The sequence below is a fragment of the Triturus cristatus genome, chromosome 4_1 (genome assembly GCF_964204655.1).
Source record: "Triturus cristatus chromosome 4_1, aTriCri1.1, whole genome shotgun sequence".
NCBI classification, from domain to species: domain Eukaryota; kingdom Metazoa; phylum Chordata; class Amphibia; order Caudata; family Salamandridae; genus Triturus; species Triturus cristatus.
In genome coordinates this window covers 796,458,152-796,483,902 of record NC_140585.1, presented here as the reverse complement: position 1 = coordinate 796,483,902, position 25,751 = coordinate 796,458,152, and the positions used below count along the sequence as shown (strand labels likewise).

At 48.8% G+C, this 25,751-nt stretch overlaps 1 protein-coding gene across 4 annotated transcripts in view; it reads right to left on the bottom strand.

Annotated features, from left to right (window-relative positions):
- The window catches only part of NR2C1 (nuclear receptor subfamily 2 group C member 1), a 358,243-nt gene that overhangs the window by 123,695 nt on the left and 208,797 nt on the right, over nucleotides 1-25,751 (bottom strand). For all 4 annotated transcript variants that reach the window (XM_085653389.1, XM_085653391.1, XM_085653392.1 and 1 more), the window contains one exon: nucleotides 2,385-2,506. In XM_085653389.1, coding sequence (XP_085509515.1) covers nucleotides 2,385-2,506 — 122 coding nt within the window. The remainder of the gene's footprint in view (nucleotides 1-2,384; nucleotides 2,507-25,751) is intronic.

Sequence of the window (25,751 nt, the reverse complement as noted above, 5' to 3'; positions counted from 1 at the left end):
GTGACCCCTATGGCCATGAGTCTTGCTGAGGTCTCTGCCCCGTCCAACGCCGTCTTTATGCAGGAGTTGGCGATGTTTTTGCCTTCATCAACTAGGTGTGAGGCTCTCTGGCGGTATTCTTCGGGGAGATGCTTTACTAACTCTCCCATCTCGTCCCAGTGCTGGTACTGGTGTCTATTGAGGAGAGCATTGGAATTCGCCATGCGCCAGTGCATAGCGGCGTTCCTCTCGACCTTTCTTCCTGTGAGGTCTATCCTCCTGCTCTCTTTATCAGGTGGTGGGCCCGAGGTTGCTGGTACGTTGGCCCTTCTCCTGGCCGTGGACGCTATGATGGAGTCTGCGGTCACGCTACCCTTGATGTAAGGGGGGTCGAGGGAAGAGTGCTTATACTTTTTCTCAGTCCTCGGAGTGATAGACCGGCAGGTCGCTGGTTCCTTGAAGGCTTCTCTCCCCTGATTCATCACGCTTTGAAGCATGGGGAGGAACTGGCTCCTTGTCTGGATGGGGAGCAGGGTCTCGACGAGAAAATCGGCTTTCGGCTTCTCTTCGTCGAGTTTGACGCCGAAGGCTGTCGCTGCGCTCCTGACCACCATATTGTACACCCCGATGTCGTCGGGTGGCGAAGGCCTCGAAGGGTACGTGTCCACGGACTCCTCCGGGTTCTCGGTGTCGAGATCCTGCCATTCAATATCCTGGCTGGTCGATGGTGCCGAGCCGTAGACCGACTGTTGGTCTTCTTCCTCGGCTTCCTCTTCATAATAGGTATCGTCTTCCTCTTCGAGATCCCTCATCAGTCCCTCGGTGTCGAATTCTTCCTCGACCTCGACGACGTCCGCCGATGAAATCGTTGGAATCTTGAATTCCTTCATCTTGGCGTCAAACTCCTTCTTCCTTTGAAGGATGTTCTCCATTTCGGCCTCGAGCCGCCTTTTCTTTTTCTCCATCTCGGAGATGCTTTCGGCGTCGACCGCGGATCTTTTCGTCGAAATTTGCGTCGACGTCGACCGTTCTTTCAGCGTCGATCGGGCCGCTCCCTGGGTTGTCTTCGACGACCCTTCCCTTTCGGCGTCTTTCGGCACCAGGGAGTCCTTCTCTAAGGATCCGCTCGGCCTCTTGTCCATGGTTCCCCCTTTGGTCGTCGAAATGTTCGGCGCCGGGGCTCCCTTCGTGGACTTAGACTCAGATTTTTTCGAGTCACCCTCGTGTTTGAGGTACTTTCTGTTTTTCGCTCGACGATTCTCTTACCTAGTCTTCTTTTTTCTTGTCGGTCTCTACGACCGTGAAGTTTTCGGCTGTCCCGGCGACGTTGTCCTCGTCGTCCGAGGAGAGGCCCAGAGCGTAGAGCGACGGGGCCTTATCCTTGCCATCCATGCTGGCGTTGGCTCTTCTCTGCCGATCTCTCACTCTGAGCGTCTTCGGCGCGAAGGCTGAGCAGGCGTTGCAGTCCTTACTCTGGTGTTCGACCGGTAGGCAGAGGTTGCAGACCGGATGCTGGTCCTTCTGCGCGAATTTGTGGTGGCAGTTTGGGCAGAACTTGAATGGCGTCTTGTCCATTGCGCTCAGGGCCTCTGAGTGCGCATTCTCCCAGGTCGTCGAAGAAAAAAGGGCGCTGAACCTCCTTTCTTCGCGCTGCTGATGAAATAACCTCCTTTCCTGTGAAACTCCGATGTATTTGTCGACGAAACTCGCTTTTCTTTCTTCTTTCTTCGGTTGTAACTCTGGAGCTTCTCGATGACGATCCAGACCCAACGGCGGAAAAAAGAATCTGAAGATGGCGCCCCAAAGGTGGGACTTCCGCAGGAAGCACGACGACGTCACGGAAGGTGCACCAAATGGTGGTCGTCGCCGCCCACCTGGGCTACAAAAAAAAAAAAAAAAAAAAAAAAACAAAGAAAAGACTACGAATCCGGACCCAACCACAAGATCGCGGAATAATGCACAGCATAGTGAATCCAGAAAGATTCACGCTGCAAAAATGTGAGATACAAACCACTAAGCCAATGTTAAGCAATGGCGGGATGCATATACAGCAAAGCTTTGAGTGTTACCAAGATGTCTTTAGCAAACCAGACAGCTGTGCTGTCTGATAGGCTTTGAACTAAAAACATACTCTATATATTTTTCTGATTGACAATTTAATTCAACCCGAGTTTTATAGGATTAAAAAGCATACATTGCAATATGCTAGCTTATATTTTAAATGTCCACTTTAGTTATTTACGGAGTATGCAGTGCAATAAAAAGTACCTAAAATATAAGAAAAAAAGCATAAATTCAGGTATTAATCGCTTTGGCTGGCCAAGTTGTGGGTAAGCACAATGTTTTTCAGTACCATGAAACATGTCCTACTTTCAGGCTCTATACTTGGTCTTTCAAATACTCACCCAAGTGCCTGGAAACAAGGAATAGAGCGGGCCCAATGCATTGATAAGAAGAGCAATCTCGAGGCAGACTCACAGATGTAATGAACGTTTAAGTACTCTGGCATAGGAGATGGCATTGTGAGCTGCAACAAAAAAGGCACAGTCATTAAGCAGTATAAAATGTATTTTACACTACTATGAATCCCACAAGTACTTTCAATCCCTATTTCTTTTCGACCATAATGGCAAGAAACATACACCACTAAGGCGTCCATATACATACATTTGGAATTGCTTATATTTAGTGGTGTGGAATACATATAGAAGTTTGTTTGTAGTTCATACTGTCCATATGTTCAAATTAACCTGCTGATTGCCTTGGTTATTGCTGCAAGACAACTGTCTCTGCAGTAATTATTGGTCACCTCACTTAACCAGCTATGTCGCAGAAAAAAGCAAGTTACTTACCAGTACACAGTAGTTCTCAAGTATTGATATCTTTTATAGATTCTCATGCTTGAATCTTCCCCATCGTCATGGAGGGAGTCACACGGTAACAGTAAAACAGCAGTATTAAACTTCAACATTCAAAGGCCCATAAGAATTCACTAGCTTTTAGCAACCTATTACCATGTTATAAAACATCCAAACTCCGGTCAATCAGAGCGCAAACCATAGAGTCTCCTTCCCCTGAAGGGTCACCATACCTCAGATTTCGAGCACGAGCACCATAAGGCAATAAGAGAGGCATGGAAGGTCAACCTGAAAAGGGGAGGAGGGAGGGTCGGATGTGAATCTATAAAAGATATCAATACTGGAGAACCACAGTGTACAGGTAAGTAACTTGTTTTTAGGTCTCGCCTGACCCAGTGCATGCGCTGGTCTGGCGAGACTTATTGAGAGGGCTTCAAAAAGTGCTACCAGGCCAGCCTAGAGCTACAGTGCATGTGCGCGGGCGCGAGCGCTTTACCGCGATTACTTTCACGGCCGCACGGCGCTTTGATGTTTGATCGCGATCACTTGCACTTTCGCGGCCACACGGCCGCTTTGCATAGCCAATAGGTCTCGCTTTTGGGACCTTATAAGTATTTAGTTATGCAACTGTTGCATGGCTAAACACTTATAAGGTCCCAAAGGCTGTAAACTGGTTTTGTCTTGCTTTGGTAACTGCTGCTTTTTCGTGTGTACTCTCACCGTTGTTGTTTATGAGTGTACCTCCTTGTGAGTGCAGTCACTTGGTAGAGGTTTGTTGTCCACCTCTTTGTGGCTGAACCTCTGCCATGGGGACGCCCTCGAAAGGATCCTCTTCCTTGATATTGCCAGCTTTGTTGCTGTCCCTGTTGTGTGCCCTGGTTTCCAGCTTGGTATGTCTGCTGGTAATCTTGATGTGAGGTATTAGGGTGGTGTGTACCTCTTCTTGCTGGTCTTCTTGATGGTGTGCCTCCACGCATGCCTCTGAACTGCACAGCCCCCATGGATCTTGCGGTTTCGTTGTCCTTCTTTAGTTGATTTAGCTTTTCACCAACTACCGTTCCAAACAATTGTTCTCCATTGAATGGTGAATTAATGATGTTGCTTTGCACTTCTGGCTTGAAGCCTGAGATTCTAAGCCATGCGTTCCTTCTTTCGGTTATGCTAATCATCATTTTCCTACTTGACGTTTCAGCAGCATCAAGGGCTGATTTAAAAAATGTTTTAGCAATGTTTTTACCCTCTTCCACCAGGTGGCTAGCTCTAAGACACTAGGCAGCATTGGCAGGAATTGATTCCTTGATTGTGTAGGCATCAGAGCCTCTAATAAAAAACATGACTGAAGTTTTTCTTCCTCTAGCTGAACCCCATAAGTTTATGCAGCCTTTTAAATCACCTGATTGTACATGCCAATGTCATCTGGAGGTGATGACCTCGAAGGATATGATTCCACAGCCTCCTCAGGTGATTCGGCGTCGAGATCTTGCCATTGGAGCTCTTGATTCTCCGAGTTAGATGATTCTGCGTATGCTTGTTCGTCTTCCTTGACGTCTTCTCCGAAGAAGAATGAACCTTCCTCCTCTTCTTCGATCTGTTCGGGGGTTCTCGTGGTATTGGTTCTTCGGCAACCCTTTTGACTTCAGTTTCCTTTGTTTTCGGCGGCATCTTGAATTGCTTCAAGCTTTCGAAGTCTTTTTTGCATTGAAGAATATTTGCCATTTTGGCTTCGAGCCTTCTCTTTTTCTCAATTTCGGCCTCGTGTGTTGCGTCGTCGAGATTTTCAGTTTTTTGGCTGATGACGCTGAACCGGTCATCGAGGTTTGTTTCGGTCTCTCCTTCTTCGATGCGAGAAGTCCTTTTACAGACTGTCTAACGATGTCTTTGTTTTTTCGAGGACCTTTGCCGTTCCGCAGTCCTTATCTAAGGCTCCCATGGTCTGTGTTGATTTGGATGCAACTGCGGTCGCCGGATGCTTTGACGCCGAGGATGCCTTTGGAGGCCTCGAGTCTGATTTTTGAGACTCTTCTAGTTTTTTCGAGGTCGACGACTCTCTTACCTCCTTCGAAGTCTTCTTCTCGACTTCCACGACCTCTCTTTCCTCGTCGCCTTCTGGTCCTTCGGCAACGTTATCTTCCTCCTCACTGGAGAGGCCCAGGTCTTGCAGCGATGGCGGTGGTCCTTGGCCTTGCACGTCCTAGACTCCCCAACTGAGTCCGTGGGGCCCGAAGGGCAGTGTCGGTTCGCCCAAAGATGGCATGCATCGCCTTGTAAAATGTACGAAGCTGGGCGGGAGTCGCTACGGGTCCCGGAAAGGGAGGGAAACTCTGAGTCGACCCTTCGGGCTCCGCGGAAGGAGCCGCGGGAGGGGCACCACCTGCTTGCCTCGGATTGGCAGACCGTCATGGAGAAGTCGAAGAGCGATGAAGCTTCTTCGACTTCTTCTTATGCTTCAACTTACTCGACCCTCTGTCTCGACCAGGACCTCGAGTGGCGCGGAGCCGACTGCCGGTGTTCAAGCAGCTTTCGGGACCGTTCCCGCAAAGCCTTCGGCGCCATCGCCCAGCAGTCGGAGAACAACTTGTGGTCGTGCTCCAGACAAAAAAGACACATGCGGTGCGGATCCGTCACCAACATCATGCAATGACAGGAAACGCAGGCCTTGAAACCGGGCATCTCTCGTGCACCTTTTCGGTGTCGGAGACTCAAAAAATTAGTCGACAAAAGTTAGTCAAAAAATGACAGGTACCACTCTTCCCGGATCTGCACTGGCTGGCACGGAAAAAGAAAGAACTGGCGTCAGCGTGTGAGGGCGGCGTCTAAGTAGCTGCTGCAACGTAATTCCGGCAACCACGACACAGACTATGGACGCGGACCCGATCGACGCCACCTTCCAACGCGCAGAGGTACTGCCAACGAAAAAACTTTCCGGATCCAGTCTGACGCCTGGGAGTAATTCTAAGGTAAGGAATCTATAACTAACGTGTTTCTTTCAGATACTGCATCGTAGGAATAAAAAAATCTTATTGCTTACAACTATCAGATCTCCAGAATCATTGTCAGTCAATCACTTTATTCGATTCTTAGGAATAAGATCATAAAAGTACAAAATACACCTTTGAACTGTGGCCTTCATAATACAAATTTTGGCGACAAATAATGAACAAATGAATATAAAAACAACAGATAAAAATAAAAACACGTCAAATGGAGTTATTGCACAATTGTCTAGTCTTCCATGATAGAAGTAAAAAAGAAGCCACGGAGTAGCATACCAGGTACAATCACCAGACTCATAAATCTCAGAACATTAAATATAATGCGCGTTCACATTTTTGCCACCATAATTTCTCAATCTTTTATTAATGAGGTGACCGTTCAGTAAAATTTCATAATCATTATTCTGTCCGGTGGTGGTTTACACTGTGCAAAAAGATTCATGTCTAGCAGAGGTACTCTCTTCGGTTTTATATACATAGCTTATAATTTGAATATTCTAGTGTGAAGACAAAAATGATGTGAATAAGCACCCACTAACAAAGTAAATACATATTTTCTTAGTATTGAAAATCATCATTTCCCTCATTACAAAACTCTTTCTGTTCATACAGAAGAACTCAATTATTTCCATCACATAGTATGTATCAAATTATTACTCGGAGTGTTCAAAGGCTTTCTGATAATATTAGATAACAGTCTGCATTTAGTCTTTTACCCATATTTTTCTGTCTGATGCTTACTGCAATATTTCCAGGCACTTGTCCTGTTTAAGCCACCATGAAACACCAGTGGTTGGTCATGTTCAGAATTACTATTTACATTATCTAGTCCTTGTGCTTTATCCCTGCTGAACCACACGTGTTTTACTGTTTGGTTAGTCCTCCATGGTTTCAAAAACCTACTTCCAACCACCAAAGTGAAGCACTCCGGTATCATCTCACTCCCAGGTGTAAAAAGACTCCCAAACAGCACAAAAAAACATCTCTCTCATTCAAGCCGTTGGTACCAATGTGTTAAGTACACTGTTCAAATAAGTTTCTCGTCAGTAATCTGTAGATTAGCTCCTCTCTGTAATAACCTCACACTATCCTATTACTTGGAATACTAATTTCTCTAATGAGAGATAGTGTTTTAAGAGTAGGCTCGTCAAAGTGTTTTGATACCTCTCCTTTAGACTTATGGTCTGATCAGTGCAACATTACCTTCCTTCTGATTTATTGTTCAAAAATATAGTATGCACAGATTATAAATATTAGGCAGCAGCTCTCATAGGACCAATATGTTTTCATTTTAAACTTTCCCAAGTGTGAGGGTGAAAGATTACCTATCCTTTTAATATACTGTGTCAGTTATTGTAAGTTTAATATTCAAAGGTAGAGTTTGTCTTTTTGCCAGATCTTTGTGTTTTTGAAAAACAAATTTTCATTACTTCCTCTTTGTTTTAAGAGTAGAAGCATGAAAATAAATACAAATGGAATTTATAGGATTGAATTACTTGTCTGTGTTAGTAAAACATTTTTTGACTGTCGATGAAGCTGCTGAGTACTTATTGATCCACGTAATACTATCTTCATTGGTGTGCGTATTTACTTTTGATAAAAGTGCTTCATTTCATTTCAATAATGCCTTACTGTTGTCTTCTTGTAACCATTTTCCATCACAGTCTGTATCGAAAATTTAGCAAAAGATCAGGCAATACCTTTTCGAACTCTTGCTCCAATGAAATCGTACATTTAAATTACAGTAACGGACTTATATTTTGATTAAACTAATGGGAGGAAAACCTTTCAGAAAAAAAATGTATTTCTGTCCAACTGGTTTGTGATAAATATCATGCCATTGTTTTTTCCTGAACAGATAGATGCACATTTAATGTATGGCTGGTTTGTGAAAGTTCACTGTCAATTGCATTACATCATCAATTCAATGCAAGTAGAAACCCCACCAGATGTGCCACTTCAGATTCCAACTAGATCATTGGTATAGTGCTTCCAAAGAGGTAATGTTCCAGTGAACACCTCTTAAAGACATGAATAAAGCATCATATAAAATATTTGTATGTCCCCTAAAGTTGTAGGTCAGGGCCACTCAAAGTACAGCCCGGGGGCTGCATGCAGCCCTGCTGACCTTTATATGCAGCCTCGAGGTGAACAGCAGCACTCAGCCTGTGTTTACTTGACAAAGCACGAACAGTACAATCTGTTTAACTGGCCAGTATTTATTCACACCTTAACTAAAATGACGTTAAAGAAGGGCACCTTGCGCTAGTTCTGGTGCTCTATCTTAATTTTTAAAGACATCTTGCACTAATAATGAAAAAATATGAAAAACTCTTCAAACTTCAAAGTGTATTTCATTACATGCAGACGCATTTCACCTTAATACATCAGATGTAATCACTGCATTGAGAGGCTTTTATTAGTAGTGGTAACTGTCAAACATGAACATCTAAACATGGATTCCTTCCCGTATTGACAACAATGCCATTAGTTTATCAGGAGGCAAGTCATTTGTATGTTGTTTCACGTTGTGTGATTCAGCCACTAGAAAAGTATCTTTCTCTCACGTTTTACATCAAATGCTCGGTCTTTAATTCTTGGTGCATGAGCTTAGAGCATGGGCTGCAGACAGAAGCCACATAAAACCTCAGTTTGTTGTCCGCACCATGTACATGCTTCACTTTCCCAAATGCCCACCTTACACCATTCGACCCTTACTCTGCTGGCATCAGCACAGCCCTTGGGCATGCCACACTCCATACTTTTTGGCCTCTGGGTAACTATTTGGCCTGTAGAGGAGGCAGTGTGTCAGACTGGATCCAAGAGGTTTTTCTTTGAGCAATAAATAGCCTTGTGTGCCGGTAGGTGGCACTGTCTGCTCCGCGTGACATCGTGGGCGTCGTCTTCGCCGTAGTGATGTCTGCGACACCTATGTAGGCACCACCTCAACGTGCTGACGTCAGTTACTTTTCACAACTTTGCACGCCAGGAGCGCGGAGCCATAAAGTGCACTGACACTGTAGTGTTTAACAACCAGGGCCCTGAAAAAGGAATAGCCCTGACCCAAAAAAACCTGTCCACAGTGCGGGGAGAATGGGTGGGCCAGTATGGCATCTGCGGCTAGATCGTGTCTCTACCAGATAAGGAATTACCAAAGGTAAGTAACTTGTCCATCTGATAGAGACATATTTCTGCAGATTCCTTACCTTTGAATAGATAACCAAGCAATACCATATCCAGAGGGACCGAGGACAAGTTTAGACCAGGAAGTCCTGCATGACAGAGCGTCCAAAAAGGCCGCCCCTTCGGACTGGACTGTCCAGACAGTAGTGTTTGGTAAATGTGAGCAGGGATGCCCACGTTGCTGCCTGAAATTTCAAGGACTGAAACACCACGAAGCAATGCACTGGTAGCAGCCTTTCTCGGATGGAATAAGCCCTTAAGCCTTCAGAAGGCTGCTTCTTGGTCCAGAGCACAGCAAATTTTGATGCAGAGGACAACTCATCATGAGATAGTCCTCTTCTACACCGCATAACCTTTCTTAAATCCAACGGCTTCCACTGCATCAGTTCCAAAAGTGAAAACCGGTTCAGTTCCGAAACCTCCGGCATCCAAACCACAACCGGGTAAGTCATCTACCCGAAACTCTTTATTGCGGACATGGTAGAACGGCAACGCTCTTTTTGGGTCTCGACGATGGAGTCGCTCCTCTTCTTCGCAGAGGAGCGTAGAAAGTGGGCAAGATGACTGATTGTCCCATGTGGAATGATGTTACCATTTTCGGTAAGAAAGAGGACATAGTGCGAAGAACCAACTTATCAGGGAAGATGGTCATGTAAGGAGGCTTGGATGACAGAGCCTGCAATTCGCTCACCATCCTGACAGAATTTATTGCCACTAGAAAGGCTGTTTTGATGGTAAGCAGCCGGAGGGGGCAGTTGTACAGAGTTTTAAACAGAGCAGACATCAGGAAGATGAGAACCAAATTAAGGTCCCACTGAGGCATGATGAAAGGGGCAGGTGGAAACATATGTACAAGCCATTTAAGAAATCTATTTAAAATAGATGTATTAAATAAAGATTGTTGGTCTGGCAGCCTCAAGAAGGAGACCGGGCCAAAAGGTACCCTTTGATAGTGCCCAGGGCAGAGCCCTGCTGGGCAAAAGTCAAAATAAAGAGGAGGACTTGAGAGAGGAAATCAGAAAGAGGATGAATAGATCTTTCTGTACAATATTTTACAAATTTGTGCCACCGGCAGACCTACCCGGTCTTGGTAGAAGGACGCCTGACTGCCAAAATAAGATTACAGACTTCGGGAGGAAGGTCGAATGCTGTCAACTAGCGCTGCTCTATCTCCATGCAAGAAGACGTAGAGTTGATAGGTTCGGGTGGAGGTCCCTCCCCTGCTGCTGCGACAGAAGAACCTCTTGAAGAGGTAGCCTGATCCGAGGATCAATGCTCAGTTGGAGAAGCTCGGGATGCCAAACTCTCCGAGCCCAGTCCAGAGCCACGAAAATCAATTAAGCCCAGTTGCTCCTTATCTTTTTGAGCACTCTGGACAGGAGTGGTATTGGCAGAAAGGCGTACAGGAGGCTTGAGCTCCACTCTTGACGAAAAGCGTTGCCGGATGAGTGCCGCATTAGCAACTCCAATGCGCAAAACTTCTGACATTGTGTGTTCTCAGAGGAGGCAAACCAATCTAACCAAGGCTTTCCCCACTGCTGAAAGAGACCTTGCACCACTTTGGGATGGGGATTCCATTCTTGATTTGCTAGGCATCACCAGCCGAATTTGTCCGCCCTGGCGTTCAGAGAACCTGACAGGTGCTAAACCACCAGGGAAATGCGCTGCTTTTCCACTCACGTCCAGAGAAGCAGGGCCTCTAGACAAAGGGTCCACAACCCCATCCCATCCTGTTTTTTGCAATACCACATGAGGGTGGTGGTGTCCATCAACACTTGAACCAGATTTCCCTTGATTTAAGGAAGAAAGGCTTTCAATGCAAAGCAAATCGGTCGGAGCTTCAGCAAGTTGATGTGAAGTCCAGATGCCACCAGAGACCAGAGTCCTCTGATCTCCACCTCTCCCAAATAGCCGCCCCATCTCAGGAGTGATGCATCTGTCACTACTATGTGGTCTGGTTGGGGAAGAGAGAGGGGTCTGCCTCTGACCCAATTGTGGTTTGTTTCCCACCACTTGTGAACCTGTGTAGTTCTCTCCGAGAGACCATGTTAGAGGGATTCCCCAGATGCTGCGCCCACTGGATCTTCAAGTCCCACTGCAGAGCCTGTATGTGCCATTTGGCATGTGTCCCTAGCAGGTTGTAGGAGGCCATGAGGTCCAGCAGCCTCAGTCATTCTCACCCAAATCTAGGATAGAAGCTGAAACATCAGTATCATCCTGAATATCCTGCCAACGTTCAGGATGATAGGCCCGAAACTGCTCTGTATCCAGAACAGCTCAGATGAAAAGAAGCATCAGAGAGGAAGTCAGGTGTGACTTTGGCATGTTGATAGAGAACCCTAACAAGTACAGAAGGTGCGTCGTAGCCTGGAGGTGGGAGACAACAGCCTGGGGCGAATTCGGGATAAACAGCAAGTCATTGAGCTAGGGGAAGACTGGCAGCCTTCACATGCACAGATGAGCTGCGACGTCCGCCATTACCATTGTGAACACCCAAGGGGCGTTAGTAAGGACAACGTGGAGCACGGTGAACTGAAAGTGCTTGTGGCCTTCCATAAACCACAGGTAGCGCCAAACGGCGGGCAAGACAGGAATGTGAAAATAGGCACCCTGCAAGTCCAATGCTAGCATCCTGTCTCCTGGGTCCAGGGCAGACAAGACCTCAACTAGAGAGAACATCTTGAACTTTTCCTTTTTGAGGAAGTAGTTGAGGGCCTGCAGATCTAGGATGGAACGCAAGCCTTTTTAGGTCTCTACCTTGCTATCGCGTAAGCGATCGCAAAGCGAGACTATAGAAAGCGGGTTTGAAAAGTGCTCCCAAAAAGCGGATTGCATGGCTAGCACGCGCACAATCGCGCGCATCGTGCCGCCCTGCAATCCGCCTTTTGGGAGCACTTCAAAGGGTCCGCTCCCCCACCCCCAAGCGCGCGCGTGCCACGCTCCGCCGGGCTTGTCTTGTTTAGGTCGAGCCTATCTCTTCCTCCGCATCGCTGCCCATTAGTTTCACTTTCCAGAAAGCATCACTGTGTCACACAGTTCACGTGACTTGCGCCACAAGTTCCAGTTTGTGGAATCTAATTCCTGTATTAAGCAGGGCACGGAGTCTTTGCAAAGCGTTATTTCGGCTGCATAGTGCAATCCGATTGAGAAAAATCTTGGAAAGATTTCACTTCGGTGCTACATTTATGAACCACCCAAAATATGGGCGCGCGCCTGCTTCGGAAAGCGACACTGCGGTCTTCCTAGCAGGCCCTTAATTGCGCAAGCTCTAACCTATTGCAAATTAGACAAGGAAATCGATTTCCTTTCAGAGAGCACTCGGCCCATCAAAGAGAACACGTTATCACCGAATATAATGGCGGGTTCAGCGCGAGGCTTCTTTTCTCCTTTCCAATTATGTGGATTTAGTTGCTTATTTTACAAGGCAATCCGTGGGCATGAGAGCACGGCGATGGGCGTCAGGAATAATTAGGGTTTTGAGAAATGCAAACCTGAGGGACATGAAGGGTTGCGCGTTACTAACGGTGTACATTACCGACTGCCAAACTACATCTCCGATCTCAGGACAGATAAATCAGTTTGTGTTAAGCACAGGCCTGCAAGCACTCGACAAGCACGGCAGACTCACAGTTGACTCGCAGTGTCATGGCATCTTCTGATTCCATGAAATAGACAGGTACGTAGTAAAATTGACAGTCTAGTGATTTAAATGCTCACTGGTCATGCATGTTGATACAGGGATGTACCAACTTTGAACCCTCTTAAGGGATATCTCAGACTTTCACACTCCCCAACTCGCAAATTGCATTCTATCAAAGGGTGCTATTAACACCTGTTATTTCATGTGCTTGGAGATGCCAATCCTGTATTGGTTTTTGCCAAGTGCTCCTGTCATCCGAAATGTCTGTTTTTCCAGGTCTGGTTTCTCTCCTTTGCCTTCTGTTCACCCCTTGTTTAGCATCTTTGTATTCCTTTGTAAAAACAGACACACCAAAGGTTTCAATCAAAATGTAAGTTTAACAATGGATGTGTGTGTTTTTTTTCCCCTCCCTCACCCACTCCCTCTTTCTTTTAAAGGTTTTGTGCTGGCTAGAGCTATTGTAATCACACACACTAGGCATGCACAAAGACACGTACAGGAAAGGGCTATTAGAGAGCTCTTTTCAGCTGTCTGTGCAGCTGGTTTTATGCAAGGGCTAAACGGCTTGACTGTCGGCACTGGTATAAACCCAAACCATATTGTGGATGTAACTATCTATACATGTATATCTTGTGCTCTGCCTGTTACCAACATCCTAAACTATAGTGACATTAACAAAGCCACTTTTACCATTTGTTTGAGATTACAGGAGACTCGTCTAGTGGCGTCTTGTTTTGCACGTAGCACAATTACAACACGGGCCCAGATACAGCTAACATCTAAGAAGCTTCTAGCAGGCGACTGAGAAGGCCATAAACCCCCCCTTTCAGTGTGAACACAAGGGATTGTAAACATCAAGGGGCCGTCATGCGGAGCTCAAAGACCTCATAAATCAGGTGCTTATCTCTGGGAAGCTCATTCCTTAGCTGCCCTCTAGGCATGGACAGGAAGGCAGGATTACGGTTCCAGCAACAAACAAGCATTTGCAATGCAATAGGTCTCGTATTTACGCGAGTTTAAGCTATAGGCATTGTAAATGACAATGCCTTTTATTTAGGTTTTAAATACAAAAATAAAAGGCATTGTCATATGCAATGTAAATAGCTCAAACTCGCGTAAATGCGAGACCTATTGCATTGCAAATGCTTGTTCTTCTTTGGGACCAGAAAGAAGCGGGAATAGCAACCACAGCCTAATTCTCTATGGCTCCCTTGGCCGAGAAAGTCATGACTTCCTAACGAAGCAAAGCCAGGTTATCCTCCATCAGTTGGTCGTAAGCTGAAGGCATGGAGGGAGGGGTAATTTCGAAGGGGAGGGAGTAGCCCCTTTGGACTATCTGAAGAACCCACCTATTCGACGTGATTTTTTGCCTGTGGTGCAGGTGGTGGGTGATCCTGCCACCAACTGACCACCCATGATCTTGGAGGGCCAGACTAGGAGGGTTTTGAAAGAGGTGGAACGTGCCGCTCCTACGTACGTGCAGAGGTTGTTGAACTTACGCAGCCTTGAAGCAGGGGTATGACTGGCCCAGCTGTAAGCCCCTTCCGTAGCCACAAAAGTGACAAAAACATGTGGCCACTGAGAGGCCCAAGGATTTGACCATAGCCCGTAAGTCCGTAAAGCGCTCAAGGGCCATGCCTGCTTTGTCTCCGAAGAGACAGGTTCAATTAAAGGGCATGTCCATAAAGGAACCCTGGACACCCCCAGAAAAGCCAGAAGTTCTCAGCCAGGTGTGGCATCGAACAGCCACCGTCGATGGCATTGCACTGCCCAGCGAGTCAGTTGTGTCAAGCGCACAACGAATGGCGAACTTTGCTGCATCTCTCCCATCTGATACTGCTTGGGGGCAAATGGCCTGGGCCTCCTCAGGGACCTGCGGCAGTACTTGCGCAACTGTGTCACACAAGGAGTGGGAGAAACGGCCCAATAGGCATGCGGTGTTCCCTGACCGCAAGACTGGCAGTAGGAAAACAATTCTTGCCCCAACTACCCAGACTCTTGGATTTCCTGTCCGGGGGTGCGGAAGGGAACGTGCCCCGAGATGTAGAGGCTTGGACTACCAACCTCTCTGGGGTAGGGTGGTTGGTGAGGAAACTTGGGTCGACCAGTGCAGGACGATGGCAGCTGGCGATTGTCCTATTCACAGGAGCCCCTATGCTGGGATTGGAGCAGATTCCCAGTAAAACGTCAGTCAAGGACTCCTTGAACGGCAGAAGGGGTTACGAGGAGAGGAGACACCTGGCTGCTGGACCTCAGTCATGATGTTAGTCTTGCCTGCCACTGAAGGGAGCTGAAGGTCCAGAATCTCAGCTGCCCTTCACACCACCGTAGCGTAAGAAGCTCAGTCCTCTGTAGCCACGGTAGGGGGAGAAAGTAGACTAGAATCCGGAGAGGTGTCCAGACCACTGGCCCCACCAAAATCCTCGTACCAGTCCATTTCATGCTCTGGGCCGTCTTGTAAAGGGTCCAGCGAACCCTCCCAATCTTCCTCCATTCCAAGCCCTTCAGAATAATGCTGAGCAACCGACCTAGGACCAAAGGGTTCGGGTGCTGTTGGTGCCAGAATCTGTGTCAGTAGGCATCGATCCAGCTCCAGGTCGTCAGCCGAACAAGACCTAGAACGCAGAGGATCCTCCAATGCATCAGCACGCTTCCACTTCTTGTGTTTTTTATGCTTCTTACCTGACTGACTCGAAGACATCGAGTGGGAGAACAAAGACTAAAGGCTCCGGAGCGGTGCCTGGACCTTCTGCTCAACCTGGACCAAAAATGAAACCTCCGGTGCGGGGCGAACACATTGCCGAGCACCAGGCAGCAAGTAGATTTAGGGACCGCTGCCTCAAAGATTTCAGAGCCATGGATAAGCAGTCAGAGCATGACTTCAAGTCATGGTCGTGCTCCAGGCACCAAAGACAAACCAGGTGTGGATTGGTTACTGACATGGTGCGGTAACAGGACCCGCACGGCTAGAATCCAGAAGTCTTTTTGGACATCCTACACCAAAAAAGGTTAACAATATGTTGAAAAAAGCCGGTTATAAAGTGACACAGGGTGGCTATCTGGCGCGGAAAGAAAAGAACCGACGTCAATGCACCGGGATGGTGCCTGTATAGGTCATGCAGGCGTCACAGCGGCGGAGACGACACCCACAATGTCAAGTGGAGCCGACCGATGCCAACTACCGGCAAGCAAGGGTATTTTAGAAAATGTTTCCAGATCCAGTCTGACGCCTGGGAAATTCAAAGGTGAGGAATCTGTGGAATTTTTTTTTTTTTTAATTAAGTTGTACATTACTCTTCAAAAGTTCTTTTGTAAGTATAGTAGGATGAGATAAACATATACTAAGAATACTATACCAGCTTTGAATGAATTATTTATATTATTTCCATAACATTGGCCTTGACAAGAGCCTAAGTGCTTTTGGTATCTTTAACACTTTAAAGTATTGAGCCAATGGTAATGTGTGCAGGTTCCAATGGATTCCCTTTCAAGTAATTAAGTTATCAAAGGTTCTGATCTGTGCTATTCAAAGACGTTATCTCTGAAATCTCACTATCAGTTACAGCCAATATATGGTTAACTTAATTGCCAGTTTTTTGTCGTTTATCATCATATTTATATATGCAAACGTTTCATTTCTAAAATACAAAATGGCTGCATAATTTAAGATTGAGGACTGTAGAATAATTCATAATCTGTAGCCTCTTTCATACTCCAATCAAAATCTTTCAAGTCTTTAGACAGTTTATGACTTCTTAAACGTTCCAGTCCTTTCAGTGTTCTCACTGCATAATAATTCTGTATACCTGGAACACTACACCTTATAGCTAAGGACTGACACAGATCTCAGAATCTTAAGATTTAAAACAGTAAATAAAATGCTTCTTCAAAAAAGAATTCACCACAATATTTCATTATTTTATCACTCAAGGTTAATTTTACTTTAATATAGCAAAACATTCATAATCAAAAGTTCTTGATGCTATAACAATGTCAATGCACTTCGGAATAAGTATGATCTCCTTTATCAGTACCGTTCAGAACATAATCAGAATATGATTATGGATATATTTGACCACTGACTGCATCTTTTACTCTAATATGGTTACTAGGGCACATACATTTTATAGATGTATTCCAAGATTGCAGCAAGGGCCAAGCATATTTTCACAAGAATTTTATTTATTTTACCTATGTATTTAATTCATTTTTAAAGAATGTCACAGAGCTGGTTGTTGCTTTGAGGAGGAAGACGTGAAGATTGATATCCATGCAGCTAGAGTTCTCAGTAGCCAGATTTCTCCAAAGCTCCATTTTACTTGAACCCAAATCAAGCCATCAAACACTCTTTGAGGATGTCTATGTTCAACTTAGTAAACTCCTTACTATGAACTCTTTCCATTTGGATAACGTCCAGCTTTGTCCTGTACCCGCTTTTAATCTTGGTCACCGGGCCTGCTCAGTGGGGCGGAACGCTTGGCCTACCGTGCTGATGCTGCGGTGGTAGCCTTTTCAGCGGGGGGCTGCATCGTGGGTCCTGCAGGATCGAGACTTCCGATCGACTGCGATGTAACTCCTTTCTGCCGCCATCTTGGGCGACGGCGGCGGAGGCCGACTGGACGATCGATTGGCCCTGCCCGTGTGTGCAGAGAGGGGCTGATCAGTGCAGGAGAATCCCAGGCGCTGATGCAGAGGCCGGACCGGCCTGTGCCCCAGAACGCTGTTTGGGTCCCCCGATCTTCACTGCCCGTCGGGGCAGTTGGCAAACTCCCTGCCTCCCTGACTGTCCGGCCCTCCCTGTGGATCCATCACCTGGCCGCCTCCTGCTTCCGGACGACCAGTACTGGGGGCGAGGCGAGCACGCTTCTCGGCAGCCGGTTGGGCCCAGTTTGATCTGGCTTCCTGGCCCGGCGCCCTGGCTTAGTCTGCAGCCTACGGTGCTCCCGCTCCTGCCCTAGTGACTGTGCCTGCATTCCTGGACTGTGGCCCTGCAACCCGTCCCGAGTGGGAGCCCCCGCCGAGAGTGCTCGCTTTGCCCGGCCTGCTCGGATCTCTATTGCCACCCTACTTTGCTTAAGGGACTGCCCGGTGGGGCCCTTGATGCATCTGGTCCTGCAGGATAGCCACGGTGAGGGAGGCCCTTCCACTGTCTACGGGGACCCCGGAGAAGGCCCAGTGACTGCCTTTGCTCCTTAGCCCTACTGCATCCTCTCCACTGCTTGACTGCTGTGCTTGGCTCCTGGCTAAGGGCCCCCTGGTGTCTCCGGAACTTAGCCGCCGCCTGTGGGGGGGTCCCGTCTTCTGGGGGTGCAACAAGCTTCTTCCTTCATCGATTGGGCAGCTACCTCACGCTTGGGGCGACCAGCTTTTTGTAACTTCGCCCCCCCTCCCCCCCCCTCCCGTTGCTAGCCTCACAAGCTTTTTGGTCCCCGGTACCCGCTCCTTATTCTATGCGGAGGTCCAATTGACAGTGGGGTGCGGTGTGGGTCAACTGCCCTATTGCCCTTTGCCATACTGTTACCGTTCTCCCCGGGACCCATCCCCTACCTCTCCGTTGTTCCTTTTCTGCTGCCGGGCCCTTGGTCTTCCCGAACCCTGCTGTCATGCCTCCCAAGCACAGGACCCCTGAAGACATGCACTCTGCGGCCACCTGCGAGAACCCAGTTACTTCCCTCTGGTCCAAGACGAACCTGCATACACAGGAAAACTCCCTAGCACCGTCTGGGTCGCCCGCCGCAAATGCACCGTTCACTCAGGCTTTCATGTCATCCTTCCTACAAGAAATTAAAGATGAGATTGGCTCTCTCCGCCAGGACTTCAAGGCTGGGCTCCCAGACATACGCAAAGAGGTTACCAAGATAGGCGATAGAGATGATGGCCTTGAACGAACGATGGATATCAGGACGGAAGACCTTGAAACTCTTTGGAAGAAGGTGGCTGAGCTTGAGGACCAAAATATTATCCTACAACTGAAGCAGGAGGATTTGTAAAACAGCAGTCGGCGGAATAACCTGTGCATCAGAGGGGTTACCATGGGGACGGAGGGGAAGGACATCCTGACGTACACAGCGGACCTCTTGCATGCCATCTGGGAGAATGAGGGTGCCACTCCGCCCATGCTTGACACAGCACATCGGGCGCCGGGCCCCCGCAACCGCCCTGACTTTGTCCCAGATATCACAAAAGTTCATTTCTTTGCAGACAAAGAGGCCATCCTTAGAAAGGTGCAGGGGATCAAGTCGGTCTCCAACAATGGGCTGTCAATTCAAATTTTCCAGGATCTGGCACCCTCCACACTCCGTTGGAGGAAGGAATTCAAACCTGTAACGGACAAATTGAGGGATCTTGAAGTTAAATATCAGTGGGGCCACCCCTTCGCCTTGATGTTCACTTGTGAGGGCAGAAGGAGTGTTCTTTGGCGGGAGGCGCAGCGGCTTCTTCATCTTCCTGTGGACCCTGATGATGATGATCCCCATCTTCTCAAGCGCAATAGCCTGGTGCTCTTCGTCTGGAATAGACTACTGTTCCTCCTACTGGCTCTGGATGTCGATCGAAGGGCCTCGAATCATCGCAAACTAAGCAGGACATCATTAGCCACATCCGCTCTTTGAGTGGCTCTCCATCTCTTCCGACCTAACCGTCTATAGTTGCAAGACTCTGTGCAGCATGGCCTCACCCTTGATCTAGGTCTGGTTGTTCTTCTACCACGGTCCGGTGGCTGGATTGCCCTTTGCTTGGCTTTCTACTTCACAGGATGCAGACGGCGGAGATCTTTGACTTCCTAGGTGTCTGCCATCCCCCCACGTCGGAGTCCCATGGGAGAGTGACTTCTCCAGAATGGCCCGCCTGCAGGATCCCAGGCTGTCCCAGTTAGACTCTGCACCTACCTGGCCCGGTTGGCCGTTTGTCTCTTTGTTCTCTCTATTCTCTCTCTCTCTCTCCCTTTCTTCTTGCGTACCACTTTCCCTTGGATGTGTCTTTGATGGGGGCTGTGATGTTGCAATCCTCTGGGGGTGTGTTGTGGGATCTATATTGGACTTATGGGCTCAGTCGATTATCTGCCTGTGTCTTTTTTTAACTTTCCGTGCTGCCTTGGACTGTCTGCCCTTCTTCCGTAGATGCGCGATCTTCAGGGGCTGCCCTCTCTCAACTCTTGGGGGTTATTTTTATGGGATCTGCTGGGGTATGCCTTGCTGATGCCCTTTCACTGCGTTGGCTGGTGGATGTGGGGATCCGGGGGGTCCTGGGACTCGGACGGGTGGAGGGTGTGCAAGGTATTCCCCTTTTCGTACCATGACGAACCCTGTTAAATTCCTCTATTAATGTGAAGGGGCTGAACTCCCCTAACAAGCGTCGCCAGATTTGGCGCTATTTGTTCCGACACGATCCTGATGTGGTTTTCGTTTAGGAGGACCTGCTCTCCACTGTCACCCGCCTTATGTCTCACCCCAGGTACCCCATCCAATATTTGGCATGCTCTCCTTCCAAGACGAACGGAGTGGCCATTCTTTTGAAGTCAGGTTGGAGCTAAGCGACCCCTAAGCGTACAGCTGATGACGGGGGGAGGTTTCTCAAGGTCCACATGGTTTGGGGTCGACGTACTTGCACTTTTGTTAACATATATGCACCTAACCAGAATCAGGACGCATTTCTTCATTCGCACCTGGGGGTCCTCCTTCGCTCCCTTACTTCCCCGGTCGTCCTTGGAGGCGACTTTAACTTGGTCTGGAACCCTGAATGGGATCGCACTGCACAGGCGCATTATGCTTACTCTTTCTTCTCTCATGTGCATCGCTCATATTCGCGCATTGACTACTTCTTTCTTTGGCTCCCCTTGATCCATATATCTATCCCGGATCATGCACACGTCTTGCTTACACTCCAACCTTCTGATGCCCGTAGAGAACCCCTTCCTCGGTGGAGACTGCCCTCCCAGGTCCTCCGTGACCCTGTGGATGTGGCGGACATTCACAGGGAGATCGAGGCCTTATTTTCCACCAATTCCCTTTCTGATACCCCTGAGGGCGTCCGTTGGGACGCCTTCAAAGCCACTATCCGGGGGGTCATCACATCGATATCCATTGCGCAGTCTAGGGAGGCGCGCCTGGTTGAATCCACCCTTTCTAGGGATATTAAAGCCTTAGAATGAATGAAACATATCCATCCGGTCCTTTGCAATAAGCGGCTCCTCGCTAATCTTCGCGGTCAATTACGCTTGCAGCGCACCAATAAGGCGGAGCGGCTACTTGTCAATCTCAAACCAAAATTTTACACGGGTGGGGACAAGGTGGGGGCTTGCGCTGGAACCCTTCTATAGGGATCTCTATGCGCATGCTCCCTGTTCTCCAGACTCTGTCAAGGCTTTCCTCAATTCCTGTCCTTGGGACCCTATTGATTCCTATTTCACGAAGCTGCTCGATGACCCTATCTCTCATGAGGAAATTGTTAAAGCAGCTTCCGATAGGTAAAACTCTGGGCCCTGACGGCTTGTCGCTTGCTTTCTATTGGGGTTTTTATCCGCAATCACCTCTTCAATAGCTTCACTGCTCCCTCGGGCCTCTCCCCCATGATGAATGAGGAGGAAATCGTGCTTATCGCCAAGCCATGGAAGGATCCGACCCTGCCCGCCTCCTTTCATCCTACTGCCTTGTTAAACACTGACGCCAAGATATTCAAGAAAATCCTGGCGAATCGATTAGAACCACATCTTCCGGGTCTCATTGACCCTGATCAAGTAGGGTTTATCCGACACCGTCAGGGGGCGGAAAATATCGGCCGAATAGCCCACTTAGTGGAGAAAGCGCACATCAGAGATATCCCTGCCTGTCTGGTGTCTCTAGATGCCGAAAAGGCGTTTGATCGCGTGGACTGGGGCTTTCACAGGGTGGTCCTCCAGGAGGTTGGGCTGGGGCCCGGGATGATCTCTAAACTGATGGCCCCATATGCAAATCCCACCATGAGCATTCAGTTTAATGGCTCTCGCACGGCTCCAATTCCTATTCATCGTGGTACTCGCCAGGGGTGCCTACTTTTGCCCTTACTTTTTGCCCTTGTGGTGGAACCCCTGGCTATTGGTCTGCGCCGCGACTAAGTTATACGGAGTATCCCCATGGGTGGCTATGAGCATAAAGCCTCTCTCTTTGCGGATGACCTTCTCCTATCTCTGTCATCCCCATCGACCTCTGTTTCTGCGGTGGCGACACTCCTGAAATCCTTTGAAGCTGCTTCCGGGTACCGGATCAACCTTGCAAAATCCCATGCTCTTAATCTTACACTTCCAGCCCTGGAGGTCCAGGGACTGCGGGACCTGATTCCGGTGCAGTGGACCAAAGTTTCGATTCGCTATCTGGGCCTTGATCTGACCCCCACACTTGCGTCTTGGACTTCGGCTAATTAGCCCAGATATCGGAAATCCATACAGGAGAAAATGCGTAGATGGGAGAGCCTCCCTCTGGCATGGTTAGGGCGTCTCAACGCTATCAAGATGTCTCTTCTTTCTAAAATTCTCTATCTTTTTCAATCTCTTCCCACCCCCGTACCACAAGCGGACATTCTGGCCCTGGAGCAGGATTTTACCAAATTTATATGGGGGAGGTCTCGCCCTCGCTTCTCTCACAAGATCCTTATGCTTCCTAGATCCCGGGGGGGCCTTGTCTGTCCCAACCTGCTGGAATACTATTGGGCCTGCCATCTCTGGTTCATATCTGAATGAATTGTTCCCGAAAGTGAGAAACATTGGTTCCACTTGGACCGGGCGGTGGCCTGTAGATCCCTGTGAGACCTCGCCTGGCTCCCGCGTGGGGTTCGCCCCCGCAGTGCTTATATAGCTACTCCAACGAGAACGGTCCTGGAGATCTGGGATAGACTGGCCGTTCCCCGGGGTCTCGCAACGTTTGCCTCCCCCAACACACCTCTAACACGTAACCCTCTCTTTCCCCCCACCTTACAACCTCAGGCTTTTGCTGCCTGGACTGTGGAGGGCCAGCAAGTCATCCAGGATTTCTTTCAGGGCACCCCCATCCGTACCTTTGACCAGTGCAAACAAACCTTCCACCTCTCGGAAAGCGTGCGCATCCAATTCTATCAGTTGAAAGCAATACAAAAGGGGATGATGGACGGAGTGTTGAACATTGCAAGCACTCGCCCCCAGTCAACTGATATGGGTTTAATCCATCATCATTCTTTAGCTCACTCCGCCACCCCAGTTCAGACATGGCCATTTGCAAATCAGTCTGACCCTGTGTCTCATGGGAACAGTCCAGTCCGAACTGCCAAGCCATGTCTTCCCTTGACCGGAAAGAAGCATCCAGGGACCGGTTTCTGGCTAATCAGCCATCATCAGCCAGGCTAGCTTGAATCCAGTGGCAAAGTGAGCAAGGGACCCACGTCTGGGCATACCCTGCCAACTTAGGGCGAGCAAAGCAATACCAAAGGGGATGATGGACGGAGTGTTGAACATTGCTGGATTCAAGCTAGCCTGGCGGATGACGGCTGATTAGCCAGAAACCGGCCCCAGGATGCTTGTTTCCAGTCCAGGGAAGACATGGCTATGCAGTTAGGGCTGGACTGTTCCCATGAGGCACAGGGTCAGACTGATTTGTATATGGCCATGTCTAAACTGGGGTGGCAGAGTGAGCTAAAGAATGATGATGGATTAAACCCAGATCAGTTGACTGGGGGTGAGTGCTTGCAATGTTCAACACTCCGTCCATCATCCCCCTTGGTTATACAATCAGTTGGGGCATTGGCTTAGCTCCCCGGGAAGTAACTCGACAGCTCACTCCCTTTGAATCCTTGGTTCGTAGGTTTGCGGGGTCACGGGCCTGATTTCCACAACTTACTCGGTCCTACAGCACTCTCAGCAACTCCAACCTCATAGCTATCAAACACGTTGGGCATCTGACCTGGTCGCTGACATCTCCCCGGAGGAGTGGGCCCACTTGTGGAGGGACATTCCTAAGGTCTACCGCAGTACACCTCAGTGCGAATCAGAATACAAACTAATGACACGATGGTACTATATCCCCACTCGCCTCCATCGGATGTTCCCGAGTTCCTCTTCGCTTTGCTGGCGGTGTCAGAGTGATAGAGGGGAATTCTTGCACATCTGGTGGTCTTGCCCTGGTCTCACGTTGTTTTGGAAGGAGGTCCTCAGTCACATTAAGGAGGTGGTTGGTTTCCCGGTCCCCTCTACTCCGTCATTAGCGCTCTTGGGCAATAAACCTAGCATGCTGAAAGCCATGACTAACGCGGAATGGCACTTGATCCTTCACTTGCTGGGAGCGGCGAGACAATCCATCGCCGCCTGTTGTAAAAAAAAACATCCTCCTCCCATTGCTGCTTGGCTCCTTCGGCTGTGGGATGTCCTAGCCTTAGAATTACTCACTGCGTGACTTAATCACACGGACACACGATTTGAGTGCATTTGGCAGCCACTTATACGCCACTTCACTAAGACCGAACACTCCCGTCTGATGCCGCCCCGGCTGCGTGCCCTGCAGCTGTTTGAAGACACCCTGGTGCCCTTCTCACTGGGTCGTGAATCAGAATCCCCAGAATGAGGTGGGTCTCTCTGCCCCAGAGCGTCTCGGCCCCCATCCTGGGCCTCGACTCCCCAAAGCGTATCCAGCTTTGCCTTTCCTTTCTAGCCTACCCATTTTCTTTCTGTTCCTCAATCCCTTCTGACTTTTTTTTTTCTTGCCTCTGTTGTATGTTCTTGTTCTTTTTCAATATGGCAGAAGTTGTTTAGTATTGTTGCAGTGTGAGGTATCTTCTCTCCGTGTGGTGAGGGTTTCATAGTAGCTTGGGCGCAGACCATCAGGATCCTACTGTATCCGTAGCTGTGGTGTTATCCCACTCTCCCCCTGGAAATCTGGACTCTGGACTGGCCTTTGTACTTTTATTCCTCCCCTATGCCTCTCCTAGGCTTAGGACCCTCGACCCTAATGTTTGTAATTTGGGAGGGTCCCATGCTTTACATCGCATTTGTTTACCATAATCTATGGGGGGGGGGGGGGGGCTGATATGATGGGTCGCTTCTACACTGGTGTTTTACTGTATGAGCCTAGCCTATGATGCCGGTTCACCGTTGCGCCATGTGACATTATTTATTTCATCAAGAAACGTATGTGAGAGGAGGAGCCTAGCACGCATCCAAGATGGTCGCGTGAGCACAGGGCTCCCCGGACCCTCGCTGCTCCTCGGAACTTATCCGGACTCTATCCTGCCTTGGTTGACGGATTCTGGAAGAGGAACGTTGGCTGAACCCTAAACTCTTTTCAGAAACCAAATCGGACCTGGGAGACCTGATCTATGGTGGTTTGAACTTTTGAGGCCCAACTGATGGCTGTGCCCGGTGCGAAGGTGAACTGTGGAGCCGGGGCATAGTTGAACAACAACGGCATCGGGGCTGTGCCGGCGGCCGTCTCATCACTTTCGGTTTCACTTTTGGATCTCTGAGTGGCTGGACAGTGGAGTTGCTTTGTGCGGCTGGGTTTTTACTCGGCCTTCGCTTCGTGCCTTTGCCTCCGCCTGAACCCAGTGTGCCCATTGACTTTGATCCTCTCGCACCGCCACATTGCGGTCCCTGGTACGGCTCGTGTCGGCTTCGCCCGTGCCACTTTGACGCTTGCTCGGTGGTCCCCTTCGGCGAGCGTGGTTCCACATGGGAGGCAGAGGGGATCCCGAGAGGCGTAAGACCAAGACATCCCTACGTGGGGGACCGGTCCAGACCAACAACATGGACCGCTACACTCAGGGTAAAGGGTCCCCTGGGACGGCCAGTGTTCTCCCGGATGACGCTGGGGGTGTTCTGTCCGCCCCTCCGGATTTGTCCCTGCAGGACATCATGGGCGCCATTAATGGCATCAAGGAGACCATCGCTCAGCAGTACGAGGCCTTGGCCCGTAAAATCGACACGGTGGCCATTGATGTTACGCTAATTCCGGCGGATCTCTCTAAGACCAATGAGAGGGTCCAATCGCTGGATTTGCGGACGTCCACCCTTGGTACGGATGTGTCGGACCTGCAGACTGCTCTCGGCGACCTCAAGTCGACCAACGACCTGATGGCCCGGCGGCTGGAGGACTTCGAGGGACG